This window comes from Chelonoidis abingdonii, chromosome 3 (assembly GCF_003597395.2).
Source record: "Chelonoidis abingdonii isolate Lonesome George chromosome 3, CheloAbing_2.0, whole genome shotgun sequence".
NCBI lineage: Eukaryota > Metazoa > Chordata > Testudines > Testudinidae > Chelonoidis > Chelonoidis abingdonii.
In genome coordinates, this window is record NC_133771.1 from 208,253,916 (window position 1) to 208,279,993 (window position 26,078).

The window sequence follows — 26,078 nt, forward strand, 5'->3', positions numbered from 1 at the left end:
TGTTAAATGTTTAGTAAATCCTCTACAATTTGCATATCATGACATATTTCTTATCTTAACATTAAGTTTGCATATTTTAACATTGCAAAATATACCTAGTCTTGTGTGTGGTCCTGAGTTCTCTTAATTCTCTTTGAAGTCAATGGGAACTGAGGACACTCGACACCTCAAAGAATAGCGCTCATAGGGCCTAGTGCCGCACTCTTTATTAAAGTGAAAAGGGTCTCCGAAAAGGCTGGCTCAGATTGCTGGACTGGGTCTGAAGAGAACATGCCACATCCCTGGTGTCGCCAAGCAACTGATAGCCAATAACAGCCTTTCTTGACTGGACAGCTCTGGTTCTTTGATTCCCAGCATTTCTTACAAACCATGAGGGTGAAGATTAGAACTATGCCTCCGTATTTATTGCTCCACCCACCATTTGCAATGGGAGTTTTGCCTGAATCTCACCCACAGAATCTTTGTGTATAAGACACTATGAAATTAAGTCTACAAAAAGAGAAAATGCTCATATTCTGTGGTCTTGACAACTCAGGAAAAATGCTACATCAATAAAGACAATAACATACAATTAGAACCGTTATATTAGCCACAAAAATCAAACTTTTAATTGTCTTTGAATAAAATAATGGTTTTGAGATTCAGCACATTTTAAACGGTACAAGTGGAGACTTTTGTGTAATTTTCTAATCACTAGATATTTTTAAACAGTATTCATTGAGTTTACTAAAAGTTATTGTCAGCTGAAAAGGTTTTGTGAGCTCCAGCTATTGGTGGAAAAAAATCCACATGCAAATAAAAACTTAAATGTTTGCATTTTTTCTTGTGTTTTTCCTGCCTCTTCTGTGTTTCCCTGCGTTCAAAAGCTAAGCAACATTTCCTTTGCAAGAGAGAGTGGTTCTTTTTAAAGTTCCGTTGACTTCATCCTCTAGTAATTTATGAGAGCTATCAGTATAAAGGGGAACGTGAATAAAAAAATATATCAACGGACTGGTCCATTTTCTTTCAACCTGTGCAACTCGGAAGGCAGACAATAATGGAGGATTAAAATAGAGAACGTGCAGAGTCTGTATGGAGTTCTGATGACTGAGTTATTCTGAAGGGATAATAATAAAAAAAAGAAAACAAAATACAAAGACAAAAAATTTAATACCAGGGTCAGTAAATTTCAGCATTAATTTTTATTGGAAACTTCCACTCAAATGCAACATGTATCTGCAATTATTAGTCTGACCGTTTTTAAAGAGGCTGTAACAGGTCCTTCTGTGGGCCCACCTTTTTAGCTGATTACCGGAAAGCCTGCAAGAAAAAGTTCCTAGAGCTCTGCTGACTCCCTGTGGCAGATGTAGCTTGTAAACTCCGCCCTAGACAGAAGAGAGATTGGAGTGGCCTTTGACACAGAGGAATCTAAACTGAAGCTGAGCAGTTCCAAAGAGGCATCATATGAGCTCATGGAGGCTTCAGTTTGTTGTCTATCATACTAACTTGTTAATAAAATCAAACCCCAGAAACAGGACGAGTTTTGACCCTGTGCAGCTGATATTGACTGTGTGTGGGAGCAACTTTGGAATAACAGCTTTTCCCACAGTGCTACGAACTCGACTAGTCTCCATACTGGACTCATGTTTAATAATCTCAGGTGAAATTCTGCCCCTGACTGAAGTTCATGGGAGTGTTGCCATTGACTTCAATGGGAACAGAATTTCACTCCTGGTCTGGTAGTCTGTTGGATTACAGATCAAACCATTCACCACCACTCTCTCACCGAAAGATAAAAATACTGAGCTACTCTCTCAGCACGCCTAGATAAATACAGTGTCTCCTGCTTTGCTGGTGTGATTTACTAGGCTGTGTACGTGATATTTCAAGAATGAGAAGGTACCTTCCTGTAACATTCCAGTGGTAAGATGGCAAAATTACAAGAAATATAGCATGATGGACCTCAGCACCTGTTACTGTCAGTGAGTTACATTATAGGCTGATGTCATTGTTGTCTCTGCATAAGCACCTACAGATCTAGAATGAATTAAGAGGACTAAACAAGAAAAGAAATGAATGAATTCTGACTATTAGGGACATCGCAATAACGTTCAGTGCAAATCAGGAAGAAAAATAAAATAATGTCATAGATTAGAATTAACAGTTGTTCCACATGAGTCAGCTGATACATGCAAATCTAAACTGACAAGCAAGGACTATCGGGTTGAAAGACTAAATGCTGGAATGAAAACCTTTGGCAGACTGAAAAATCGAGCTTAATCTGCTTAAACAATACAATTTCAGAGGATTGTACTGCTAACTATTACATATAGTGAAGAGCAGACATGCTGAAGCAGAAAGTATAAAGTGGACTGCAAAATACGAAAGAGCACTTCCTTAGCATTTCATGCAAATGGAAGAAAACAAATGGATGAGACTGAACCCCAAGGTGAAAGATATGTCAATGATTGCAGTTAAGTAGAAATGAGCTATGCATGTCACAAAAAGAAAAGCCAAGACGGACTGGAATTACAGTTAGATGCATTCCAATGGGTGATAAGTTCAGCATGGGCCCCTAGCATCCACATGTACAGCCACATCAGGGTGCCCAAAGCTGTAAGAATGCATGAGTCCTGCAGCTGAGTCAAAAGGGGAGATCAATAGGATAGCAAAAACTTGAATATGAAGAAAACCTTCCTCCTTCCCAGAGTGGCTAGTGGATGGCGATGGAGCCAACCCTTGGAGCTTTATAGTACCTTTTGGGTCACTTTTTAGCTCAGAGAGAGGATGATCGGAGACATCATAGTGATGTTGCTGCAGAGCTCGCAGAGAGCATATTTGGTAGCACATAGATTCTATTCCCATAGGTGTGCCAATATAATTGATATTACTGATTCACAAAGGATGAAATAAGAGTGGACTGTAGTAGAGAGAGATTTGTGCCACCCATGCTCAGCCTAACATTGGAAGAGGCACAGGAAGCCCTCAGAGAGGGACAGAGCCTGTCTGTAATATGATCCATGACCCTGCCTCTTCCTCACATCTCCCCGCTGTACACACTGGGGAGGGGAGCACTATACACATACAAACCCATCAGCCTGCAGTTGTGACTAGCCCTTGCCTGTGCAAGCAGAGAGGAGTCTTGTGTGCAAGACGATCACAATCCTGTCAAGTGTGTCCAAAGGGATTTATGGACTGGCTTTCCCCTCCTTTCATATTCCAGGATCAGCAGCATAAAATGAGCTCACTACAAAAGAGAATCAGCCTTTTGATTAGCAAGGCTGTCAGATACTGCGCTCAGCGACACCAGCAGAAATCTGAAGGGACGTCATTGTCCTTGAAAGACTGAGGTAGATTAATAAGCAAGTGAATGAGAGCAGAATCTGGCCCACTGCTTCGACTGGGCCAGGCAACAATAAATGTCCACTGTGTAGATTTCCCAGCCCTACAGTTACATCCTGTGTAGGAGCGATCCGTCCCAGCTTCCTTCATTCCCAATATGATCTCAGCACAGGTATGAATGGTGCCTATTGGCTTCAGAGTTTCATAACCCACCAGGGAAGCAACAGGGCCTACAGAGTCAATTAGTTCATTGGTTAGTGCTGCTCCTCTTCTTCCCTCCTTTCAGTCACACTCTTGTAGCAAGGCACAGCTCAGTGGTCTGAGCATTGGCCTCTGAAACCTGGGGTTGTGAGTTCAATCCTTAAAGGTGCCATTTGGAGCAAAAATCTGTCTGGGGGTTGGTTCCCCCCCTTGAACAGGGTGTTGGACTATATGACCTTCCGTCTCTGACAGACACACACTCCTTACTTTCCTTCTCTATTTCCCTCCATTTTCTCTTCTGTCTCATTCCCCCTTTCCTTCCCTCGCCTCCATTCCCAACGTTAGGATTAGCTTAGAAGAGAGAGAAGACCAGAACATGGCCACACAAAGAGGAGGCAGGCACTTGGCTCCAGTGCTATGCCTGTGCAGTTGTGTCTCAGCCGTGGCTGCAGTGTGGAAGCATGGCTGGAGTCAGTTTCACACTGCAGCTGCTGCTTCTGGGGGAAAAGTACTGCATAGATGCATGATTGGAATAGAAAGCAAAGGCGTAGACAGCATGTGCTTTTCTGTTGGCGCTCTAGCAGGGGGCTCCTGGTGCATCATCTGCCCCTACTGCCTCTGGGTGCCTGAAGCCATCTCTGCTGAAATGGACTGTAAAAAAGACAAATGACAGCTCAGGGGCTCGTTTGGCATCTGCCTGTTTTCTTTTCACACTTGGATGTAAAATCACTGAGCAGATGTTTGCAGATTTACGCCCATTCCTGGCTGGAAGAGTGACAACAAAAAGGAAGGAAAAGGCAGCGGAGTAAAGCGGCGAGAACAGGCAAGCATCTCAGCATCAGGGAACGGTTCCATTAATATAAAAGAAGCTGCGCGCAATGGCAAATGCTGTTGCATCTATGGCAGAGAAAAGGGTAGGTGAAATCATTCCCTTCAGTGCTTCCATCTCCTAGAGCTAGCAGGGGCTTTGGGGCTTTCAGGCCAGGCTGGAGTCTGATTAGAAAAAGGGTCTTTCCCATTCTACTGCTACACAGTAGCAGTCTCAGCTCTTCGTCTTCCTCCTCTCCGTCAGTGATATATGTAGCTGTGCTGCTAGAATGTCCCATGGTGAAGTCTGATGACTTAGAATCACAGAAACTGGTTGTTGATGTATCCTCTAAGTCAGATCCTGTCTCTAATGATGGTGGCACAGACACAGAGCACCTGCACTTGAAGTTTGAAAGCCACAGACCAACGCTGTAAGCACAGTAAGAGCTGTAACTTCTCCTCCTGCAGACATGGGGGAAAATAAGACCTGAGTATGACTAACATTAATGACACTGACTGGCCTATGTTGCAGTTCAGCTGCTCACTATGGTCATCTTTAGCATACTACTGAGGAATGAAACCTTGGGGGCAGTGATACTCTTGAGTGGGTCTAGCTTTCCTTACCAAGAGATCCCAAAAGCACATTTTTGGGCAGTTGCTTGTCTGCTTCAAGTGATCTCTGGCATGGAGTGCTGAATTTCACCCTCATCTGCTCAACATACCTGTAAGGTTGCTCAAAGACATAGAGACTTGATTTAGGCTGTGGTGCTGTGAGACAGTGGCTGATGTCTGCTTCATCAGAACTAGACAGTGTGGGCTCTTTGCTTTCCCAGTGCCTGACTGAGATTAGGATGTGGACAAGGTTGTTCTGCACCAGCTGTCACATCCAAATGTGGCTGCGCATCTGTTCTGTAGTATTAGGTGCATATTATCCCACATCAGCACTGACTTCATATTTGCAAGGTGCCGGCTTCATCTTTAGAACCTTTAGTTCCACGCTACATATGAGCCACAAGCCTTTTGGTGCACCACAGCTGTTTGGGTTAGCTGGGGCATTCAAGCTAGAATCTATAGATTGAGTTGTGTGCATCTTGTGGGACAGGGAGCTTTCAGTGGAGTACCCTCAAGCCTGTAAGTCACTTCCTCAGCTAATCCTAGAGAGCTTGGCTTTTTTGAACTTTAGGGCACAGTGCAAGGTCTGGCCCTCTTCTCAGGATTTTGCCTGCAGGGAGGGCAAGTGGGGTTGGTTTTGGTTTTAGACTTGCCTGTTTCTGTCAATGGCTTGGTTCTCCAGTGCCCTGCACCTCGCGCAAGTCCTTTGCAATGCTGCAAAGTGGACGGAAAAGGCTCCTATTATTCGGATTTTGCAGTGGTGTCAATGAGTGCATACACAACGTGCAAGGCAGTGAAAAATCACTATGTGCATGAATCCCGGGATAGCTAACTGGGATCACTTATGAAAGGGTGAGAATCTGCCACCCTTCCATTGAGCAGCACCTTACTTCATGCCTAGTCTCATTCATATCAGTGAAGCTGTTGAAGAAGTACGGTGCTAGTCAATGTATGAGAGGCAGAATCTAGCCCTATATATATGGCTTGAGTCTCCTTAAAGTGGGTGTATTTTATAAATGTAATTTATACCTCTTTAAGGACCCCTTATACTTCCAGGGGGGTATAAAGAGGCATAAGAACAGCCTTACTAGGTCAGACCAAAAGTCCAGCTAGCCCAGTTTCCTGTCTTCCAACATCAGCCAATGCCAGGTGCCCCAGAGGGTATGACCAGAGCAGGTAATCATCAAGCGATCCATCCCCTGTCGCCCATTCCCAGCTTCTGGCAAACAGAGGCTAGGTACACCATCTCTGCCCATCCTGACCTCAGTGTGAAGGAGAACTAGGCCCTAAATATATTATTTTATTATTAAAAAAACATGCAAATAAGTTCTCCAGTAGTTTCAGGATTTGAATTAATATTTTGCTTGGCTCATAACATATAGTACAGGTAGTTCAGGGAGATGTTCTCTAGGTGTTCCTCTTTAAATCAGGTAAAATAAGAAGAGAAAAGTACATCTTGGTTCAATAAATACTGAAATTGCACTAAAAATGGGCATTTTTCCAGTGACTTCAATGAGACCAGGACCAGGACATTAGTGAAATACCCCATGTCTCATAAAACGTGCAAACAAGAATGGCTGGGAGGATGGATGAATTTTTTAGGTCACATTGTAACATACAAACTACAGTACAGCTAGCCATTATTGAACCAAAGATATTGCCAACACAAACTAAATCCACCTTTGTATCATTCTACATGCTCGTCATGTACACCTACATTCGGTCTTATAAATGACCAGTGCTTATAGACAACCTTTGGTCATTTCACAATAAAAAGGCAAATCAAACTTTATACAGGAGTATATTTTAATTCGTTTTAAAAATGTTTTACATTAGCTGATAAGAGTTCATATTTTCTGTTACATTGGGTAACACCTGAAATGATCTGCATAGTAACGGTAACATTTTTGTTTTGTTGTGAAATTGTCAGGTGCAGGTAGCAATGTCACGTTTCAAAGACAATCACAATACGTGCAGGATGCCCAGCCAGAAGCATTTCTTGATCGACTTGCAGTAGCGTGGTGCTCTATATTTTGTGCATCAACAGTTTTGTAAGTGTAACTCAGAAGCAAAAACAAACTTTCCTCTCTCAACCTTAAATGCGTGGTCAGTACCTCAGCTGGTTGAAATCAGCTGACTTTGACTTCACTGGAGCTACCCCAATTTACACCAGCTGAAGGTCTGGCCTGGATTTTTCAGAATAAAAAGTCTACTTTGTGGCCACGCCTAGAATCCTTTCATTGACTTGCGCAGGAATTTCTAGTGTGTTAGGAATGCAGGACATGGCTCTTAATAATGAATACACTAAATTAATGCTTAGAGCAAAACTCGGAGCAGTAAATCTTCACTCCAATACCCAGCTCTTCATACATGTATGGAAAGGGAGTGCTGCATATGTGGGGAGAGTAAAATGTTGGGGTTTGAATATGAGAAGAGAATTTTGCCCTCAGCATGAAGCTTTGACTGTGAAGAGTGTTTTCACTTCCATTTGGCCATTATACTGTAGATATATCATGTGTGTGTCCTCACCTACAGAAAAAAAGTGTTTTTGCTTTGTCTACCTGATAAGTACTCAGTTTGGATGCATCCTGCCATCTATCCCATGTGTTTGTACTGAGATCTGTCTCGAGGAAGTTGTACCTGGTTGGCTGTCAGTTTGTGGTGGATATGGTAAATGCAGATGGTTATCACGATCATCAACCCCAATATCAGACCCAAAATTAGAGGCAGGGTTTCTTCTAACTGTTCCCTCTCGTCCACTGGACACTTATGTTCTGCAATTAGAGAGAAAGAGATGATGAAATATTGTAAATATTAACTTGTTCTGTAGTGCAAAATGAACTTCGCCAGAGAAATAAAGCTAACTGAATAATGCCTACAGTGAAGTCATATGTACAGAATAAAATCATGTTCAGTAGCAATGAAACCAAGGAAAAATCAGTAGTTATTGGTGGCTTAACTGTTCCAAAGAAAACTACAATAGCATTGACCACTGCAGGCCCTGTTCAGGACAGCACTTAAACACATGCTTAACTTTCAACAAGTCAGGTCTATTTATTATTACCATAGCACCTTGGTCTGTCTTAATTGTCTTTTTTATTCTTTAAGTGCCTTCCTTTGCTGAAAAGTGACTGCAAAAATGGCCTCCTGGGAGCTTGTTGTCTCTTGACTCCAAATCACCTTTGTTTGGTTTGCAAATTAAAAAAAGATTGGTTGGTTCTCCCTAACCGCCAGCCCTGTGAGTTCACTTCAGGATCTGATAGTGAAGCTGAGTTATGGCCTATTCATCCTTCCCCTTCTATAATCTGGCCCAGTGCAGGGGTATTAGCACTGTAGTTACAGCTGAACGGTGGGGCACGTTTTGATTTCCAGATTAACAGCCCTGGATTTTGAAGTCCTTTATCTACAGCAGGGTTTCTCAAACAGGGGTCACCACTTGTGTAGAGAAAGCCCCTGGCATGCCGGGCCGGTTTGTTTACCTGCCTCGTCTGCAGGTCTGGCCAACTGCGGCTCCCACTGGCCACGGATTGCTGCTCCAGGCAAATGGGAGTTGCTGGAAGCAGTGGCCAGCATGTCCCTCAGCCTGCGCTGCTTTCAGCAGCTCCCATTGGTCCGGAGCAGCAATCTGCGGCCAGTGGGAGCTGCGATCTGCCGGACCTGTGGACGGGGCAAGTAAACAAACTGGCCCAGCCCGCCAGAGGCTTTCCCTACACAAGAGGCGACCTCTGTTTGAGAAACCCTGATCTACATATTAGGGAAAGCGTGAGTAGCTGCAATGACTTATCAGTGTGCCTGCATCTTGTCCTGCAGGGACTATCCTGAAGGTGAAAGCAGGTAGTTCAGTCTTTGATCCAGCTCCAACAGAGCTATGCTGATGTATACCAGATGCAGAAGATCTGAAGATCTGAACCAGAGTGGTCCCATTGAGTTCAGTGAGATGGAATGTGGGAGTAAAGACACCCTGGATAAGAACTCTGCAGGATCAGGATGAAGACATCCACTAATGCAAGTGAATCCATGCCCTACAGGCAACAGCCACAATTACCAGATAAATTGCATATGCACAGTTTGCAAGCTCTTCATTTGTACAATGCTTAGTTCAATGGGGACCTCTAGGTACAACTGCAATATATAACAATTACATACAAAAAATGTTATTTAGACAGCGTAGTCAAGCACTCAAAAGTTAGAAAATGCCAGAATCTAGTTGGTCTGTACAATCTGAATGTGATGCCCTTGTGCTTATGCATTATGATGCAGTCTTTAGTTATATGATCACATCATATTTTTTCCGCAGCCTTATTCACTGAACAAGCTGAACAGCACTCAGGAGGCTGAGAAGGTGCTGCTAAAATTTTGCTGACAGTGCAAATGAGAGAAGAAAAAAATTGCAATTTTCAAAAATCTCTCTCTCAGATTTTCAGGGAGGGAAAGAAAAGGCACTTCTCTGGCCCCAGGGCTTTCTCCGTGCCAAACTTCAAATGCCTGCTGCAAACAATGGAGTTGTAGAGCTTCTCAAATAAAGGTTATGTGAATCTTGATGAAAAATGTTAGACAACCTAAATACTAGTTCCCCACGATTATTAAAGATAGTCAGGCCTGGCACCCTGGTTACTGACTCCGGAGCACAGTCCTCTACCACTAAAACTAAAGGAGAACTCCTCTGAGTGAAGTGAATCCCTTATCCTCTATATATAGCAGTCAGAAGAGGGCATAATCACCCACCCATGCACAAAGCCAGGCAGTTACTGCAGGAACATTGCTCAGATAGAATTCTGACAACTTGAACCAACTGAGAATCTGCCACTTATTGCTGACACAATTTCTGTTCTATTACCACTTCTTTGAGCTACTGAGGCTCATAAAGCAACTATTCAAAACTCCGGCTACAAAAAGCAGCTAGCTATGGAGAAAGGGGCTAATCTATCTGGGGAAAGAATTCTATTATTGAGCTTTTTAAAAACAAAAACAAAGGCGGCAAGAAAAAAACATTGATGTGAAAAGTATTGTAGCCATCTCCTTTTCAATTCAATCCCTGCACTGTTTTTGCCAGAACAGTGATTAATCACCAGTTCTCTGTTATAGACACAGCCACAATTGCTGCAGTGCAGTTATAAAAAGAGAGAGGAAGTGGCTACTGGTTACTAGTCAGGATTCAAAAATTGATGCCAGTGTTTGGTTAAAAACACCCCTTCCATCTAATGACAGTCAGAATCCCATCGAAATCGTGTTTCCAACCTACAGGCATATGAGCACACAGGCATTCCATGGTGTTGAACCTGCAAAGGTTAGCATGGAGACCAGAGTTGAGTGTGGAGAGGAGCCAAATAAGGGACACAGAAGCCAGAATTACATAGCTCCAGTGGCCCTAATGACCTATGCGAGCAGCGCAGAGGAGCTGCAACCACTCTGTGCCCTTGTCTCACATTCAAAGAATTTAAGCCCAAATCCTCAAAGATTTTAGGTGCCTAAATCCCACGGGAATCAGCTACTGTGTGCACCGCGAACAGTTAGTTTACAAGGTCTGCTGGCTTCAACAGCAAAGCTCGTAAGTTCCCTGCATCAGACCTGTGCAGATCACCGGACCTCCACACTTCACTGCCAAAATCTTAATGCCCTTGTCCCTGTACTGAGCAGATCACTGGTTGCCAGACATATACACCACACTGATCTTTAACAGCACATCTTACAACGTAACCAAATTTTCTGCTTCACTTGCTCAATGCCACCACGTCAAACATCTTAACTCCCTTATTTTTAATTCATTTTTTCCAAACTAAGCCAAGCATGTTCTCTGCAATGAGAACTGTTTACAAGCCGAGTTGAACATCTCAGACGTCAACTATTATTTTAAACAGAAAAAAGTCACAAGAACATTGTAACAGGGAATATGTATTTCTTGCAGTGTTTGCGTAAGTGTAATGGGTGAAAAGAAATTGATCGCTTAAAAAAAATCTTATTGTTTAACAAGTCCATAATTTAGCCGCAAGGCAGGAATCTAACAGTTTTTTTTTCACACTTGATAAGAAGCAGACAATGATAACAGAATGCTAAGAACTATATGATTCTTGTCTCTTTAAACCCAGCCAATCAACTGGTTCAAAGTCTTAATGGTCTTAATCATCACAGACTATTGACTGAGGAAGCTGCCTGGGAGAAACTGATAGGCTGCCTGGCCAGTGAAGTTGCTTTGTAAATTCCTAAGGGATCTATAGATGAAAAGTGCTTTATAAGAGAAAATACTATCGTTATTATTTATTAAGTCATTTTAATTCACTCTAACTCAACCCAAAGCAAATCCATTTAGAGCCCCAGGCCAAAACCCAAGGAAGTCACTAGAAAGATCTCATTGACTTCAGTGGGCATTGGATCGTGCCCCGTGAGCTTTGCAAAGCATCACACTATATTTGCTATATTTGCTTTTGCTTTAATCTGAGCTTCTCTATTCTTATTGTAAATTCTCTATTCTTATTGTAAATCATATTGTAGTTAGCCCACTTTAGTCTCAGATAGTCGGTTGTGGAATTTCCTGTAGACTGTCCTGGGGAGGCATCACCTTCAACCTCTAAGAAGAGACAGTGATGGAAGAGTGTCTGGTTAGTTCAGTCAAAAATGACTGGGGGAGTCATCTTCCCTGGTTGTGTTTTGTGCATGGGTAAGTCTATAGATCACAGAGTGAGAACTAAGCTCCAGGGAGCTATATGACAGGTGTTAGGGAGTGTGGACGTTCCATAAGGCCACACAGACTGGATGCACATGGGAAGCAAGTGCTCAAGATGGCCCCCAGACCCAAGAGTGAGGATGGGTGGAAAAGGTCAAAGACTGCTCTCTGGATAAGTGCTGTGGAGTTCTTTGGTGTGTAGGTGAAAACGGGCTGAAGAAAAAGAAACTAATGCAAATTACTTCCCAAAGCCTTTGTGTGGCCCAAGATGGATCTTGCCCTTCGGTGACTACCAACCACTGGGTCAACAGAGAGAGAATGGAGTGAAGTGGAGTGCGGAGGGAGTTCCACAAGGGTGGGTTTGTAGGGTCATTAGCAAGGCTGTCTCCCTATGCTGCAAAGGTAACATTTTCAGCTTGATGAACATGTTCCATTCCTTGACTGACCCTTCTATTCACCATTTCAGAGTGGGACACCGAGGTCTTGGTTGATCAGTGGACTCAGAAAGAGTCACAGAAAAATAGAAATGGAGAGCTGGAAGGTCGTCTAGTTGAACCCCTTGCTCTGAGGCAGGACAAAGTAAACCTAGACCATACTTGACAGGTGTTAGTCTAACCCAAGGGTCAGCAACATTCGGCATGCAGCCTATCAGGGTAATCCACTGGCAGGCCATGAGACAATTTGTTTACATTGACCGTCCACAGGAATGGCCCCCCGCAGCTCCCAGTGGCCACGGTTCTTCATTCCTGGCCAGTGGGAGCTGTGGGAAGCAGCAGGCTGCAAGGCTGTGCTGGTCGCCGCTTGCTGCAGTTCCTGTTGGCCAGGAATGGCGAACCATGGCCACTGGGAGCTGCAGGGGACTGTTCCTGCGGATGGTCAACATAAATGAAATGTCTCATGCCCCGTCAGCGGATTACCCTTATGGGCCATCTGCCAAAGGTTACCAATCCCTGGTCTAACCTGTTCTTAAAAACCTCCAATGACAGGGATTCAACAGCCTCCCTTGAGAGCCTATTCCAGAGTCAGGATGTGGCCATGTGACTGCATATAACAGAAGACAGGTGAGTTTTAAGCAAGCACGTGTTTGTCAGGGGGATTAAAATGCTATGGATCCTGATTGCTCACAGAATAAATAATCATACTTTGCATTTATATAGCACCATTCGTCCAAGGAAAGCAAAGCACTTTACGAGCACTGAGGGTACGTCTACACTGCACGATTATTTCGAATTAGCTTAAACCGATATTACAAAACAGATCTAATAAAATCGGTTTAGCGCGTCCACAGTGGGATCCCGAAATCGATTGTTTGCGTCCATGGTCCAAAGCTACCATCGATTTCAGGAGCGGTGCACTGTGGGTAGCTGTTCCTCAGCTATCCCATAGTTCCCACTTCCGTGTTGAGAGCACAGTGCCTGATGGGGCAGAAAACACTGCCCCGGGTGGTGCTGGGTACAGCCTCACCCCTCCCTTTGTGAAGGCAGCAGACAACCCTTTGGCGCCTTTTTCGCGGAGTGCATTGAGCAAACGCCATAGCACAGCAATCTTTCCCTTTTTTTTTTCACGTGGTGGTGGGGGGAAATAAACTGAGGAGCTGTTCCCTGAACCACGCCAGACACTGTGTTTGAACCTACAGACATTGGGAGCTCAGCCAAGAATGCAAATAATTTTCAGAGACTGCTGTGGACTGTGGGATAGCTGGAGTCCTCAGTACCCCCTCCCTCCCTTCATGAGCGTCCATTTGAGTCTCTGGCTTCCCGTTACGCTTGTCACGCAGCGCTGTGTATCCTGGAGTTTTTTATTCAAACGCTTTGGCATTTCGTGTTCTGTAACGGAGCTGGATACAACAGATTTGTCTCCCCATACAGCGATCAGACCTAGTATCTCCCGTACGGTCTATGCTGGAGCTCTTTTTCGATTTCAGACTGCATCGCCAGCCGTGCTGATCAGAGCTCCACGCTGGGCAAGCAGGAAATGTAATTCAAAAGTTCGCGGGGCTTTTCCTGTTTACCTGCCCGCTGCATCCGAGTTCAGATTGCTGTCCAGAGCGGTCAGTGCTGCACTCTGGGATGCCGCCCGGAGGCCAATAACGTCGATTTCCGTCCACATGAACCCTAATCCGAGTTATCACTATCGAATTTAGCGCTACTCCTCTCGTTTGGGAGGAGTTCCGAAATCGATTTAAGGAGCCGTTTAACTCGATATTAATGACGACGTCGTGTGAACGGATACAGCGTTAAATCGGTATATCGGCCATTAAACCGATTTAAAGTCGCAGTGTAGACCTGGCCTGAGACTCACACCGCCTGTCTGTGGTAGGTAAGTGCTAGGACTCTCCTCTTCCAGGTGGATGAAACAAGGCATGATGCAGAGGTAAAAGAACTTGCTCAAAGTGAGCAGAGCAGTGGAGGACCCAGCAATAGAACCCAACCCTCCTAGCTCCCCAGCCCCTGCCCTCAGCGTTGGACCACAATCTTAACAGTGGGCCAGTCAAAAAATTTCAGCTGGAACATTCTCCCATCAGAAAAGAGGATTTTGTTGAAATTGGCGTTTTCTGCAGGAAAATCAAAATGGAACATTTCAATTCCTATCAAGATTAACTTCTGAGTTTGCCTAAGCCACTGGGGTGTCTCATGGGACCTGTAGTTCTGGGTCCCTCCTGCCCATATTCTCACCTATGGGCCCTACTCTCTGGCTGGCTATACATACAGCTTATGATGCACTATGGTATCTCCCCGTGACTGTACAATTACAGTGCATCATGAGTCACATAATTCCCATGAGTGACATTACACATGCTCATTGAGGGAAGAATACCCCCACACACACCACAAATCTCCTTTCCCACAGTAGCAGGGAAATTTTTTTGGCCCAGTCCAATAAAGCGCAAAAGCATATGCTTAACTTTTAAGCATGTGAGTATTCCCATTGAAATTAGTGGGATTTGTCACACTTAAAGTTAAGCATATGCTCAAATGCATTTCTGAATCAGGCCACAATGCCCACCACCTTTCAGGATGCCACCCTTCTGTAAGCAAGAAACAACAACTTGTCCTTGTCATTTTTTTTTTAAGCCAGTTGCTCAGCAAACACAGACTGTCTGGAGTACAACCCTGCCTCAACTCAATGGTGAGAACTGATGTTTATACTTTGAGAGGCAGGCTGCTCAGATGTGGTGTCATTTATATATCTGTACCCTAAAATATATACTTTGCACAAGTTGATATGAGTTATTAATGCATGGTGATTTATTCCTTAGGAGCGTCATATTGTCAGAGGAAGAACAAAGTATTTATTGTGTCATGCCTTGGCTTCTGTGGGGAGTGCTTAGCTTAGACTCAAGAGAAGGATAAAAACACATGGGCTGATTTTCTTCTCATTTATGCTGTTTACTCTGGTATAACTCTGCTGAGTAATTCCCGACACACAAGCAATGTAAGAGAGATCAGAATCAGGCCACCCTACAACTATGCCCTGTATAAGTTGATAGTAGGATTTTTTTTCCCCGTGAGTACCTATGTTGTTCAGGATAATGGCTAACATGCACATTTGCTTGTTCAGCCTTTTGTATTAGAACAGACATCAATGAGATAAAAATTAGAAAACAGTTCCCCTACCCATTGCCCCGAACCAGCAACATATAGGGCCATATTCAAAGTTGTTGGAAAGATTCCATTGACTTTGGATTTGCCATGATCTGCCACATCTGCAGAAATGTTCAATGCTCATATGTGGCTAGATTTTGAAAAGAACTGAGCACCTTTGAAAAATCTGGCCCTTAGGTACCTCTGTGGTGCTTCTAACTCACAGCCTCCAGGTCCCAATTCCACCCTAATTCCCACCTCCTTAGTGCTGTGTGGGGATGTCTTCTTTATAGGATTACTGTTTTTTGGTTTCCCCTTCCTTTATGGGACTTAGCTGTACAGTATAAGTATCTTTATACCAGTATAACTGTGTCCATACAAGGAGGTTGTTCTGCTTTAACTAGACCGGTATTGTTAAAACAGTACGGTTATACCAGGGATAGGAAAGTAGAGGGCCATGTGGCAAATATAAGCTGAACAGAACTGGTTGAAAATGATCTGTATAGTCATTCCAAAAAGTGGGCAATTTTTATTTCAGTAAGAAAACAAAAACTGAATTTTTTTGGTTTGTTGGGTGAGGGTTAATTTTGGGTTTCCTCCTCCCTTCCTTTTTTTTTCAACTGAAATTTTAAAGGAAAAATCTGTTTTCAAAACAAGCCATTTTTGTCACAAAACAAAGTTTCAAACAAAAAGCGTTCAACCAACACTAGTGTTGGGAGTAGGAAAGAAATAAAGTATGAATGTATTTGTAAGAGTTGGGGGAAAGGGCTTAAAGACAAATATGTGCTGAACGTGTAATAGACATTCTGTTGGGTTGGTTAACCAGTGACAAACGCTACAATTCTCTACCAAATTCTGTGGGACGGTTCATAAGCCAATTCGTCAGTGGTAAGGACAAGAGTGCTTGCTATTTAATTCATACTGACATCTCTGTTTTAAAAGGGCACCAGTCCTCCTGCAGATAAAAGTCCCTTCAGATTTAGCAGAGCTCTTTCTCAATTCTAATATATTTTAAAGTATTATGTGGCTTGTTTATAATTAATTGAAATTTTACCAAATGTGAAATTAATAAGTTGCAGAGGAGCAGATTAATTAATGTAATTTAAGACTAGCGGGAGACCCCAAGCTGAACAAATAATAATAATGCACAATTTATAGTTACATCCATGCCCTGTACACAGACGTCCCACGTATGTAATAACGATACGCACATGATAAATGGCAGAACTATTTGTTAAATTGTGGAGCTATGTGATAACTTACATCTGTCTGGCATCTCTGACCACTTCATCTGTACTCTGCCTGCTATTTACTTTCCCTTGGAACTAATTCAAACAGCCACCATTCCAAAAAAAAACCCTCAAAAGTTTGCCAAATAAATATTACCTTTTTTCCTCAAAAGATAGAATTCCCACATGCAATTACAGTGTCCCTAGACCTAGCCTGGGTAGTGTCGAGTCCTGGACAAGTGACACATTTACATGCCCATTATGGTTCAAAGAGCCGCATTGTGTCATTAGAAAATCAGGAAAGGCCTTTTGTGAAAGGTGGAAGTGCTGGTTGCTGGCCTGCTATGGGACGAGATAGCAGACTTTACAACTTGGATATTATGTACAGACAGAAAAGCTGGACTGGGTAATTTTAATAAGAATTTCCATATTTTAGTTATAAACTTTCCCCCACCCCCAGGCCTGTTCACTTGTACCCATCACACTAGGAAGCCTCGATTTGCAGGTGAAGGGATACAAAAAAATAGCATCTGAAAAGTGTCAAAAAAACTCTCTGAAATGTCTCTAATATTTTTTCCTGTAAAGTATGTGGTCTATACAGAATACATGGTGGTATGGCATCGTATAGAGGATTTATTTGCACCTATAGAGAAGACAAATAATTCACTCCCGTCTTCACTATGAGTAATGCAGCCATCTCTAGCTCCGGCTGAGTCAGGGCCTGTAACAGTGTATGTTCGCTATGGAATGTGGGGGAATAGCACTTCTGGTAATAAGCACTGTGCTTTGCAGTAAGTGTTTGCATTACTATACTCTGAGCTATTGCCTACAGGTAGAATTACACAATTCAAGATTTTAAATGTTACGTTTGACAAGTAACGCCACCCTTTTCTAATCACCAGTTAATGAGCAACGGATCTAGCTACTCTATGTATTATTTACTTCACTTTGCTTAGGAATTATGATAGAGTTAATTAATCCAGTAAAGCTGGAATTTGCAGGGGACTGATCCTAAAATACTAACTCAGGCAAAATGACCGTTGGTCCAAACTAAACCTTTATTTAACGTGGTATAAAACTGGAGTAGCTCCAATTCAGTCAGTGGCATGACTCCACAGGCACACCAGATAACAGAGCAGAATTTGTCTCTCTGGAAATTTTGCCTGAGTTATAAGACAACAGGATCAAGCCCCATAGAAATATCTTGGATGAAATCCTGGTTGCATTGACATCAATGGCAAAACTCCCATTTACTTCAGTGGGGCCAGGATTTTACCCTGTAACTATTAATATACTGAGTGTTGAACTAAGCATTTCAGGTACAAACATATGTGCAGCAATAAATAAATTAATAAATAAAAGCCACAGTACAATGTGCTAACAACAGATTCTGAACAAAAGAAAAGCAGAGAACAATACAGTTCTGACAATATTTTCTGTTACACCAAGTTTTCTTTGATCATAAAGTTGACCAAATAAAAAAAAATGTACAAAACACAAAGCAGCTTCCGTCTATTCTATATTTTTAAAAATACTACATGAAAAGAATTAAGGATTGAAAAGTGAGGAAATGACGAAGTTACCCACCCATCTGTAATTTTCTGCCTGTGAATTACAGGACACTGACTAATTACATGACCTCCAACTACTTTTCCTGCAGATTCCTTGCCTCATTCAGTGCCCAAGATGGACGGTACTCAGTGGCAAAGACAACTGTTCAATATTTCTTTTTATCTTCATTGTTCAGTGAGAGGGTCCATGTTTCATTTGCTCCACACCCTCCAAACACTGCATTGAATAAGGATTTCTTTCTTTCTCTTTCTTTAGTGGCTTTAGTATAGCATTTATCACTACAGATTCTGTGAACCTCAGAAACAATGAATTTTATCCTCACCAGACCCCTATGCACTTGGGAAGTGTTATTAGGGTGATTTTACAGAAAGGGGGATTCAGACACAGGGAAAATGAGGGACTTGCCTGAGGTCATACAGGAAACCTGTAGCAGAACTGAGGATTGACCCCACATCCCCCGAGACCCAGTCCAATGCCTTTTCCTCTTCCAGATTCCTGCTGTATTCACAATACGCCATGCAATTCTCTGGACCACAGACCAATTCATCAATAGCCCCCAACCAGTTCAGCACCTAATTCCCAGGACGAGTTTGGAAGCAAGGATCATAGATTATTAGGATTGGAAGGGACCTCAAGAAATCATCTAGTCCAACGCCCTGCTCAAAGCAGGATCAATCCCCAAATGGCCCCCTCAAGGATTGAAATCACAACCCTGGGTTTAGCAGGCTAATGCTCAAACCACTGAGCTATCCCTCCCTCACATGTGTGTTTTCATACAGCACATCAAGTCTGGAATGGCTTTTCTCCTGTGAAAAATTCCAAGACTGTTTACAGGCACTAACAGGATCATGCTGAATGTCCCAGTAAAAGCCTGATCCTGTATAGACTGCACATTCAAACTCCCATTGAAGTCACTGGGAGTTTGGGGTGTGCAAGAGATGCAGGACTAGGCCACAGATTAGGTTCAAAATGATTTTGCCACACATTCCTACCTTCACTGAAGATAAAGTCAGCACTGATGTCAAAGGGCTGAATGCGGACTTCTGACAGCAAGAGAATTACGGTTCTCTGGTGATCGCTGGTGATGAGGGAGATGGTCTGCTGAGCTTGGCATTCGTAGGATTTCCCAGCGGGGGTGAGTAAGGCAGAAAGGTGGTGCGAGTTGGCTGTGTGCTTTCCAGCTGTTGATACCACATAAACAGCAGTGAAACAGTTAGATCCCAAAATCTGGCAGTTGCCAGCGTTGCTAAAAATGCTAACCCTGTGGAGATGTGCCTGGATTGCAGGGAGCTGGGCATGTGCTTTCATAAATCGATGGCTATTCTTAGGGCTGGATTGTGCCTTCTAAACAACACAGAACTCTACTAGGAACTGCGGCAGAGCCACTCCCCCCACGGGGAGCTCCAGGCAGCATCGTGGGAACTCTCTGGTGAGCAGAGTACGGCCACTGCACCAAGCGTTAGGAATATATACTTCCCTCTATTCCCAGTGTAAAGGGGAGACATTGCTCTGCCTTTCTCAAGCAGTGCAGTGATGCTAGCAGTGCTGGCCACATAGTGGGCTTGATCCAAAGCCCATTCAGGCAAATTAGAGGTTTTCTATGGCTCAGACCCCATATTCCCAGCACACAGGCAACAGCAAGGACTGTGGTTACACGTAGCCTCTGCATTGGGTGCCAGAAAAAAAAATAGCTCAAGACACTCAGTTCAGGACTCAACCTAGCTCTTACTGCGTTTCTTGGAAATAAAAAAGATCATTGGCCAAGTGGAAATAAGGCAGAATTTTCTCATTATGTCAAACATATTTCTGTATACAAAGTTTGAGCATGATCAGCTGTATGGAATGATAAATAACTTCTGCCTTTCTGATCATCTGCAGCCCTTGTGTTCATCATTAGGTTTCACATAATAGAGAAATAGGGCTTCATATTTGCTCAGTGTGTGACGGTTAATGTGTGTGTGGCTGTGTGTTAAAGGCACGCAAAATAGTCACTACAAGATGAAAAATACTCAGAATTCAAGGTTGTACATTATGTTACAGACTCAATTATGAGAGGTGCGTTAAGGTATGCAAACCCTTTTGGCGTGAACTTTATTTTTCAGTTAAAATGCACCAGTTTTCAAACCTAAAATTCGAAGTTCTTTGTAGAAATGGGTAAATGTGACTTTTTCCCCCCAAAGTGAGGCCAGCATTCCCATTGACAAAATGGGAAGCGTGATGTTATTCCACATTTAATATACTGGCCATTTTATCAAAACCAAGAATTAACGGGCTTGCAACCATTGTAAAAAAATAAGGTCCCAATCCTGTATGAGAGTAACTGAGCTACCAGTCTCTGCCAGATTAGAGCCTTACAAGGCGAGAAGTTTTATGTGACTATCTGCAAAACAAAAATGGTGTATTTTGTACTGCTTACATGCGTGTTTATAAACACACAAATTCCATATGCACTCCCTGCACTTACAGGAGAAATGTGTTGCAAGTCGGTTTTTTAAGACATCTCTGAGCAATGTGCATGGAATTGTGGATGTCCCCATATTACAGAATTATTTTCAAAAGTAACTGAACATGTAGAATGTATTTTCCCAGGGTTTTGTGCTTGGAAGAGAAATGAACTGCTGGTGGTTAAGAATGATAAACATGAGACCTAATTGAAGCCAAATAGTGTCTGAAATATTCAGAGGTAGTGGCAATTATTAGGACAGAAAAGGATAGCTCTGCCTTTCAATTTATTAAGAAAATGGTGAATCATAGACTATCAGGGTTGGAAGGGACCTCAGGAGGCCATCTAGTCCAACCCCCTGCTCAAAGCAGGACCAATCCCCAACTAAATCATCCCAGCCAGGGCTTTGTCAAGCCTGACCTTAAAAACCTCTAAGGAAGGAGATTGCACAACCTCCCTAGGTAACCCATTCCTGTGCTTCAAGTTCCCCCCAATACCATCCCACTGAGATGCCTATCGTTCATGTACCGGAGGAGGAGGGAAAGTATTAAAAGAAACAAACTCAGATGGGTGAAGGAGGAGAGATTGAGAAATGAAACAAAAGGTGGGAAGAAAAGAGAGAGAGAGTGAGTGTGTGTGTGTGTTTTAAAACAGCACCAGTGCAAACCCCTCTGCCCCAACATCAGAAAAGAAAACAAGAGGTAAAAGTTCATCCCTTATTACCATTTAAGTGATTGAGTCCAAAGATGGTTTCCTTCAAATTAACCGCACATAGGACCTGAAGCCTGTTCCTACTGAAGTCAATTGCAAAACACCCACTGATCTGCCTGGCAACAGGCTCTGGTACAGCAACTGTCAGCCGCAATGATCAGTGGTGGAGGAAGAAACTGAGGCTCTAGCAAAATGTGAGAGGTGGGCTCTAGGGCCTGAAAATACAGGCATTTTCCTACCCTCCTGAATGCCGTGTAGACCTGCCGCAGTCCGCAATAGCGGATGCAGAGAGGGGATGAAGACGGGGGGATTTTTCCAGCCTTGGCTAGAAAACGCGCTGAATTCACCCCCCAACGACAGAAACGTTGTGTTTAAGCTTTGCCTGGCCTAGCAAGCAGATTGGGGGAAATACGGTTTTCTCACCACGACAAGGAGAATATCTGGTGCCTGCCAGCAAATTGTACTATATATCAAACTAAAACGGGAGGGGATCAGTGTAGCAGTTAGGGGGGAAATGAGTTTGTTCCCATGTTCCTTCTTTATCTATCCATGCTCCAGGCGTGGGTGGATCGTTGCATTTCATGGGCATGGCCCATCCGCTGGGGAAAACGGACGATTTAGCTGTAGACCTATATTTTATCTGTAATTAAATGGATTTTAATAAACACTCCTCTGGATTTCATCAGACAGCCCAGCCCCCTTCCGCTTTCCTCCCGGTGCCCCGAATATCTCAGGGACTTGTTCACTTTGCCCTGCTTTATTTTCATCTACAACTACGGTCTCGGGGACAGCAGTCCCTTGGCCTGCGGGGGAAAGGTCTTTTCCAGGCAGCACTTACGATTGACCGCATCTTTGAAGTAGGTGCGCTCCGAAGAATCATAGACAAACTGGATCTTGTTCATTTTCCAGACCGCCTCTTGCCTCTTAGTTGTGTTGTGGCCTTCCTGCCAAGACACCATTTTAGCAAGGCCGTTTCAGTAAATGAACTCTCCTGCCATTCAAATATACAGCTCGCGCCGTTTTGATCAGGGGTGTGGGTCGGTTTTTACAAGGATCGCATCTCACTGAGCACGCACCGAGCGCGGGATTTCCCTGCTTGTGGGTTTCCCTGGGACTCGTTCAAACGAAGCCGAATTAAAGACTCCGGGCTGGTTTCGCTGGCATCATATGTCTGCGGTTTTTGGTGAACAGGGAAAACAAAAAGCAGGACCCTGAGGCACACAGCAATCACCCGGTCACTTACCTTTACAAAATACAGCTTGAGGGTGTAAACTTTGTCTAGCCAAGAGATTTGGAGCTCCGATTCGGTAGTGCCACATTTCCCCCTCACTTCTGCTCCTCGGGCAAGCGGAATCTCAGCTTCTTCTGTTATCAGCTGAATGCGCAAACACAGCACACGTTCAACAACCGACAAGAAAGGCCGGGTGCCCAACGCCACTCCCAGCGGTTACTGATTCGGGACAACAGAAGGGGATCGTTTACATGGGCTCCGGTATAAACTAACATCAGAAAAAAGTATCGGGGGTAGCCGTGTTAGTCGGTATCCACACAAACAACCAGGTGGCACTTGAAAGACTAACAGATTTATTTGGGCATAAGCTTGGGTAAAAAAACTCACTTCTTCAGCTGCAGATGTTATCAGAAAAAAAGGTGGCCCTTCCCCCCAAACCCAAGCAAAAAATGTGCCCTTAAGGGCAGGCGCAAGAAGAGGAACATATAGTAATGCGACGACTTTTGCCTATAAGGAAGCGGGTTCTTTCCTGACGCTATTTCACGGCACTGACAACTTTCGCTGTCCAAAAGCATCAAACGCAGCTGCATTCGCTATTCTTAACCATTTGTGCTGGTAAAGCTCACGGACACAGAGAGGGGTTTTCAATCAGCATCGAGCTCTTTCTCCCTTACTGGCGCTAAAATACGGTTGGCTCGCCAGATACACGGGTTTTGCATTACCTTGCGGACAGGCAGTGGAGTAATTAGCGGGACGGGCTGAGATCTTCATTTTGAACATGGGACCTTATGGTATTGACTTTCGGGCCCGAGGCTAAGCGACCATACCCCGTCCCTTTCTAAAAGATCAGCCCCGCGAGTCGAAAGCGGGACCCCACCAAAGAAACCTAAATCCCTCTTACGTCGACATAATTGGTGGCCGACACATCGTAAGGGACCATCAGTCTGGCTGCAAATTCGGCCATCAGACACGTGGTGCCGTTGTCCCGCACCACAAAAATATCCTTTTCGGGGCTGGTGGAGAGCCCGGAGAGGTTCTCTACTTCTTGCTCGGCCCCGATTCGAGCCATGGCATCTGCGGGAACAAAACAGATCTGTGGAGACACCCGTGTCTTGCCGGCGGCTCGGTGCTCCGCTGCGGAGCTTGCAGCGCCGTGGGCAAAAAAGTGACCCCCTTTGCCCTGCTTTTCTGCAGCCAAGTGCCCCCCCCAACCCCTTTGCATGAAATAAATCGGGCTTTATTGCAAGCCCTTCTCTGGGCCAGGCACCCGCCTGTAACGCGTCCCCACGTGGGGCTCCCAGGCAGCCGCCCGAGGACGCTTGGAGCTCCCCACTCGCGCGCAAGCCGGGCAGGTCCCATCGCCAGTGGAGCCGGAGCCGCAGCCCCAGCCCCAGCCTGCCCGCCCGGCTGAGCGCTACTCACGGACTAGGCACAGCAGGCCCGGGACACGCAGCAGAGCTGCTCCGAGCCTCACATCCATGCTTCTCTCCGCCGGGGAGTCCAGTCGGGGGGCCGGGCTGCGCTGGCGAAGAGCGAGCTCCCGGCTCTGGCGCTGCACTGTCAGGCTGCGAAATGCACCAAGCTGGCAGCGTGGTAGGGAGCTGGGGGAGGAGGAGGAAGGGGAAATGGGGGGGGTGGAGGAATGCCGGGTGGGGGAGCTGTCCAAGGTATTCCCCGCTGCAGCACAAAAGCAGAGGCTAGTTCTGAGCTTGCCCCTGGACCGGCTCGTGCCTGCAGCTCTGCAAAAGGATCCAAACGCTTCGCCTGCTGGGGAGACTTAATGGCACGAGTAGGAGCATGGGGGGGGGGGGGCCGGGACGCCTCCTCGGGGCTCTGCCACTACATTTCCTGGGGCTCCGGGGAGCCTGTGAAGGATCCTGCTTCTGCCCTAGACAAGAAACTGCGACAGGCAGTCTTGGAGCCGGGCCCTTGCTCTATAAAACGGGGTGTCCAAGCACTGCGGTGCTACCCATGTGGTGCCCCTGGCGCCCTCGCTCGCTGTAATTGCGCTAACAGCAAGTCGAGGCCTCTGGCGGTGTTTGGGGGGGTTTGTTTGTTTGGTTGGTTGGTTTTTGCATAGGCTCCGCCGCCGATTGCCCCTCAAATAGCCTAAGGGCAGAGAGTACACCCGCTCCCCGCACTACTCTTTAAATGGGCCACCTCTAACATGGCTGCAGCGGACACGATGGGCGCTAGGATCTGGTTTGTGGTGGGACTAAAGGAGTCATTCCTTGTGCTGAAACAGCCATCATCCCTCTGTGCAGAGAGCGTAACCAGCAGTCAGCCCGATCCTGCCTGGGCACAAGAACAGGGCCGGGTACTTCAGAGGAGTTACTCCAGCTGGCGATCCGAAGTTGGCACCAGGTGCTTATTAATCATTGACCACAAGCTCTGTGTCCTTAAAGACACCCAGTGAGGTTTAAGACTTTCATCTACTTTCTTGGGGAAAAAAATGTAACTGATCTCTTCCAGGAGTGCCTGGCTGTGCCCTGGCTTTTGAGAGAGAGAAAAAAAGTCCCAGTTAAAACAGATTCCCATATTGGAGGGAAAGAAGGGATCGTCGGCATTTTAGATGAGTTTTTAAAACAATAAGTGCTATGACTATACATTGATAGAAAAGTCAAGATTGGCTAAGTGAACCATTCATTCTGCTATGGACAGTGCTGCAGATAGCAGGAGACAGGACTAAACTGTGCAGTCTGCATTATTTGCATTTTCCTGGCCCCCGTTGCTATCCTCGCTAAAAGTAGATTGTGCTGGGATTCATTACCACTGGCCTTATATCAACAGAGAGAGAGAGAGTCACTGGATTCTCCATCATATGAATTGAGCCGTATCCACCGGTGTCACGTGTCATTGGTTCACTGAAGTTAATGAAACTCAGCTGAATTCCAGCAGCTGAGGATCTGGCCCAGAGACTCGATCTTGGAAAAGGTGACAGCATTCCAGGAAGGTGTGGTTAAAAGGCAGCTGGATACATCTGATAGAGCACAGTAACCCTTAGGGGCCTGTTAGTGAACACTGCAAAATGGTGTTCGTTCCAATCCCCTGTTTTCACATGTTCTTACAGTATATTTCTGAGCCATTCGTCTTTTTTACTTGATCTGTCATATGCTTGACCTTAGCCCAAAGGTGAAGTTTTCTACAAAGCTTGAGCAAAATCCTTTCAACCACGTTTTAGCTCGGAGAGGATGAGAAATGGTTTGCTTTTCCCCATAGGAAAACGTTCTAACTACACTTGAGAGAGTGTTACTGCAAATTATATACATATAGCTGAAGACTGAAACCTGCGAAAGATTGAGACCCAAATCCAGCACCCACTGAAATAAACGGGAAACCTTCCAGTGACAGTCAGTGAACATTGGATCAGGTCCATGGGCCAAGATCCACAAAGGTATTTAGATTCCTAAGGCCCCTAGATGTCAATGGAAGTTAGGAGCCTAAATACCTTTGTGGATCTGGGCCATAGTCCTCATGAGCGACTAGAGCCTTTGCTTGCTTCCAAATAAAATGGCTTGCTTGAAAATTGCACGCAGAGCATGGTCAGAAGAAAAAAGTGATCAACAGCATCAACTCAGAGACACTGAGCACCTAGACTGTCACTGAACATAGTGGAAGCGTTGCTGAAAATCAGACTATAAATCTGTAGCGGGGGAAATCTTTCCCCTGCCTCTACAGATTCAGTGACTCCACTTCCAGCAGAACC

General features: G+C 44.6%; 1 protein-coding gene across 1 annotated transcript; it reads right to left on the reverse strand.

Moving 5' to 3' along the window:
* Positions 1–6,743: 6,743 nt before the first annotated feature.
* Positions 6,744–24,325, reverse strand: LAMP5 (lysosomal associated membrane protein family member 5). Its single transcript, XM_075063462.1, has 6 exons — positions 23,795–24,325; positions 23,274–23,446; positions 22,381–22,516; positions 21,980–22,081; positions 18,980–19,168; positions 6,744–7,715 (listed from the first exon to the last, which is right to left on the reverse strand). The coding sequence occupies exons 1-6, from the start codon at positions 23,850–23,852 to the stop codon at positions 7,537–7,539; spliced, it is 837 nt and encodes a 278-aa protein (XP_074919563.1). The 5' UTR covers positions 23,853–24,325; the 3' UTR covers positions 6,744–7,536.
* Positions 24,326–26,078: the final 1,753 nt, after the last annotated feature.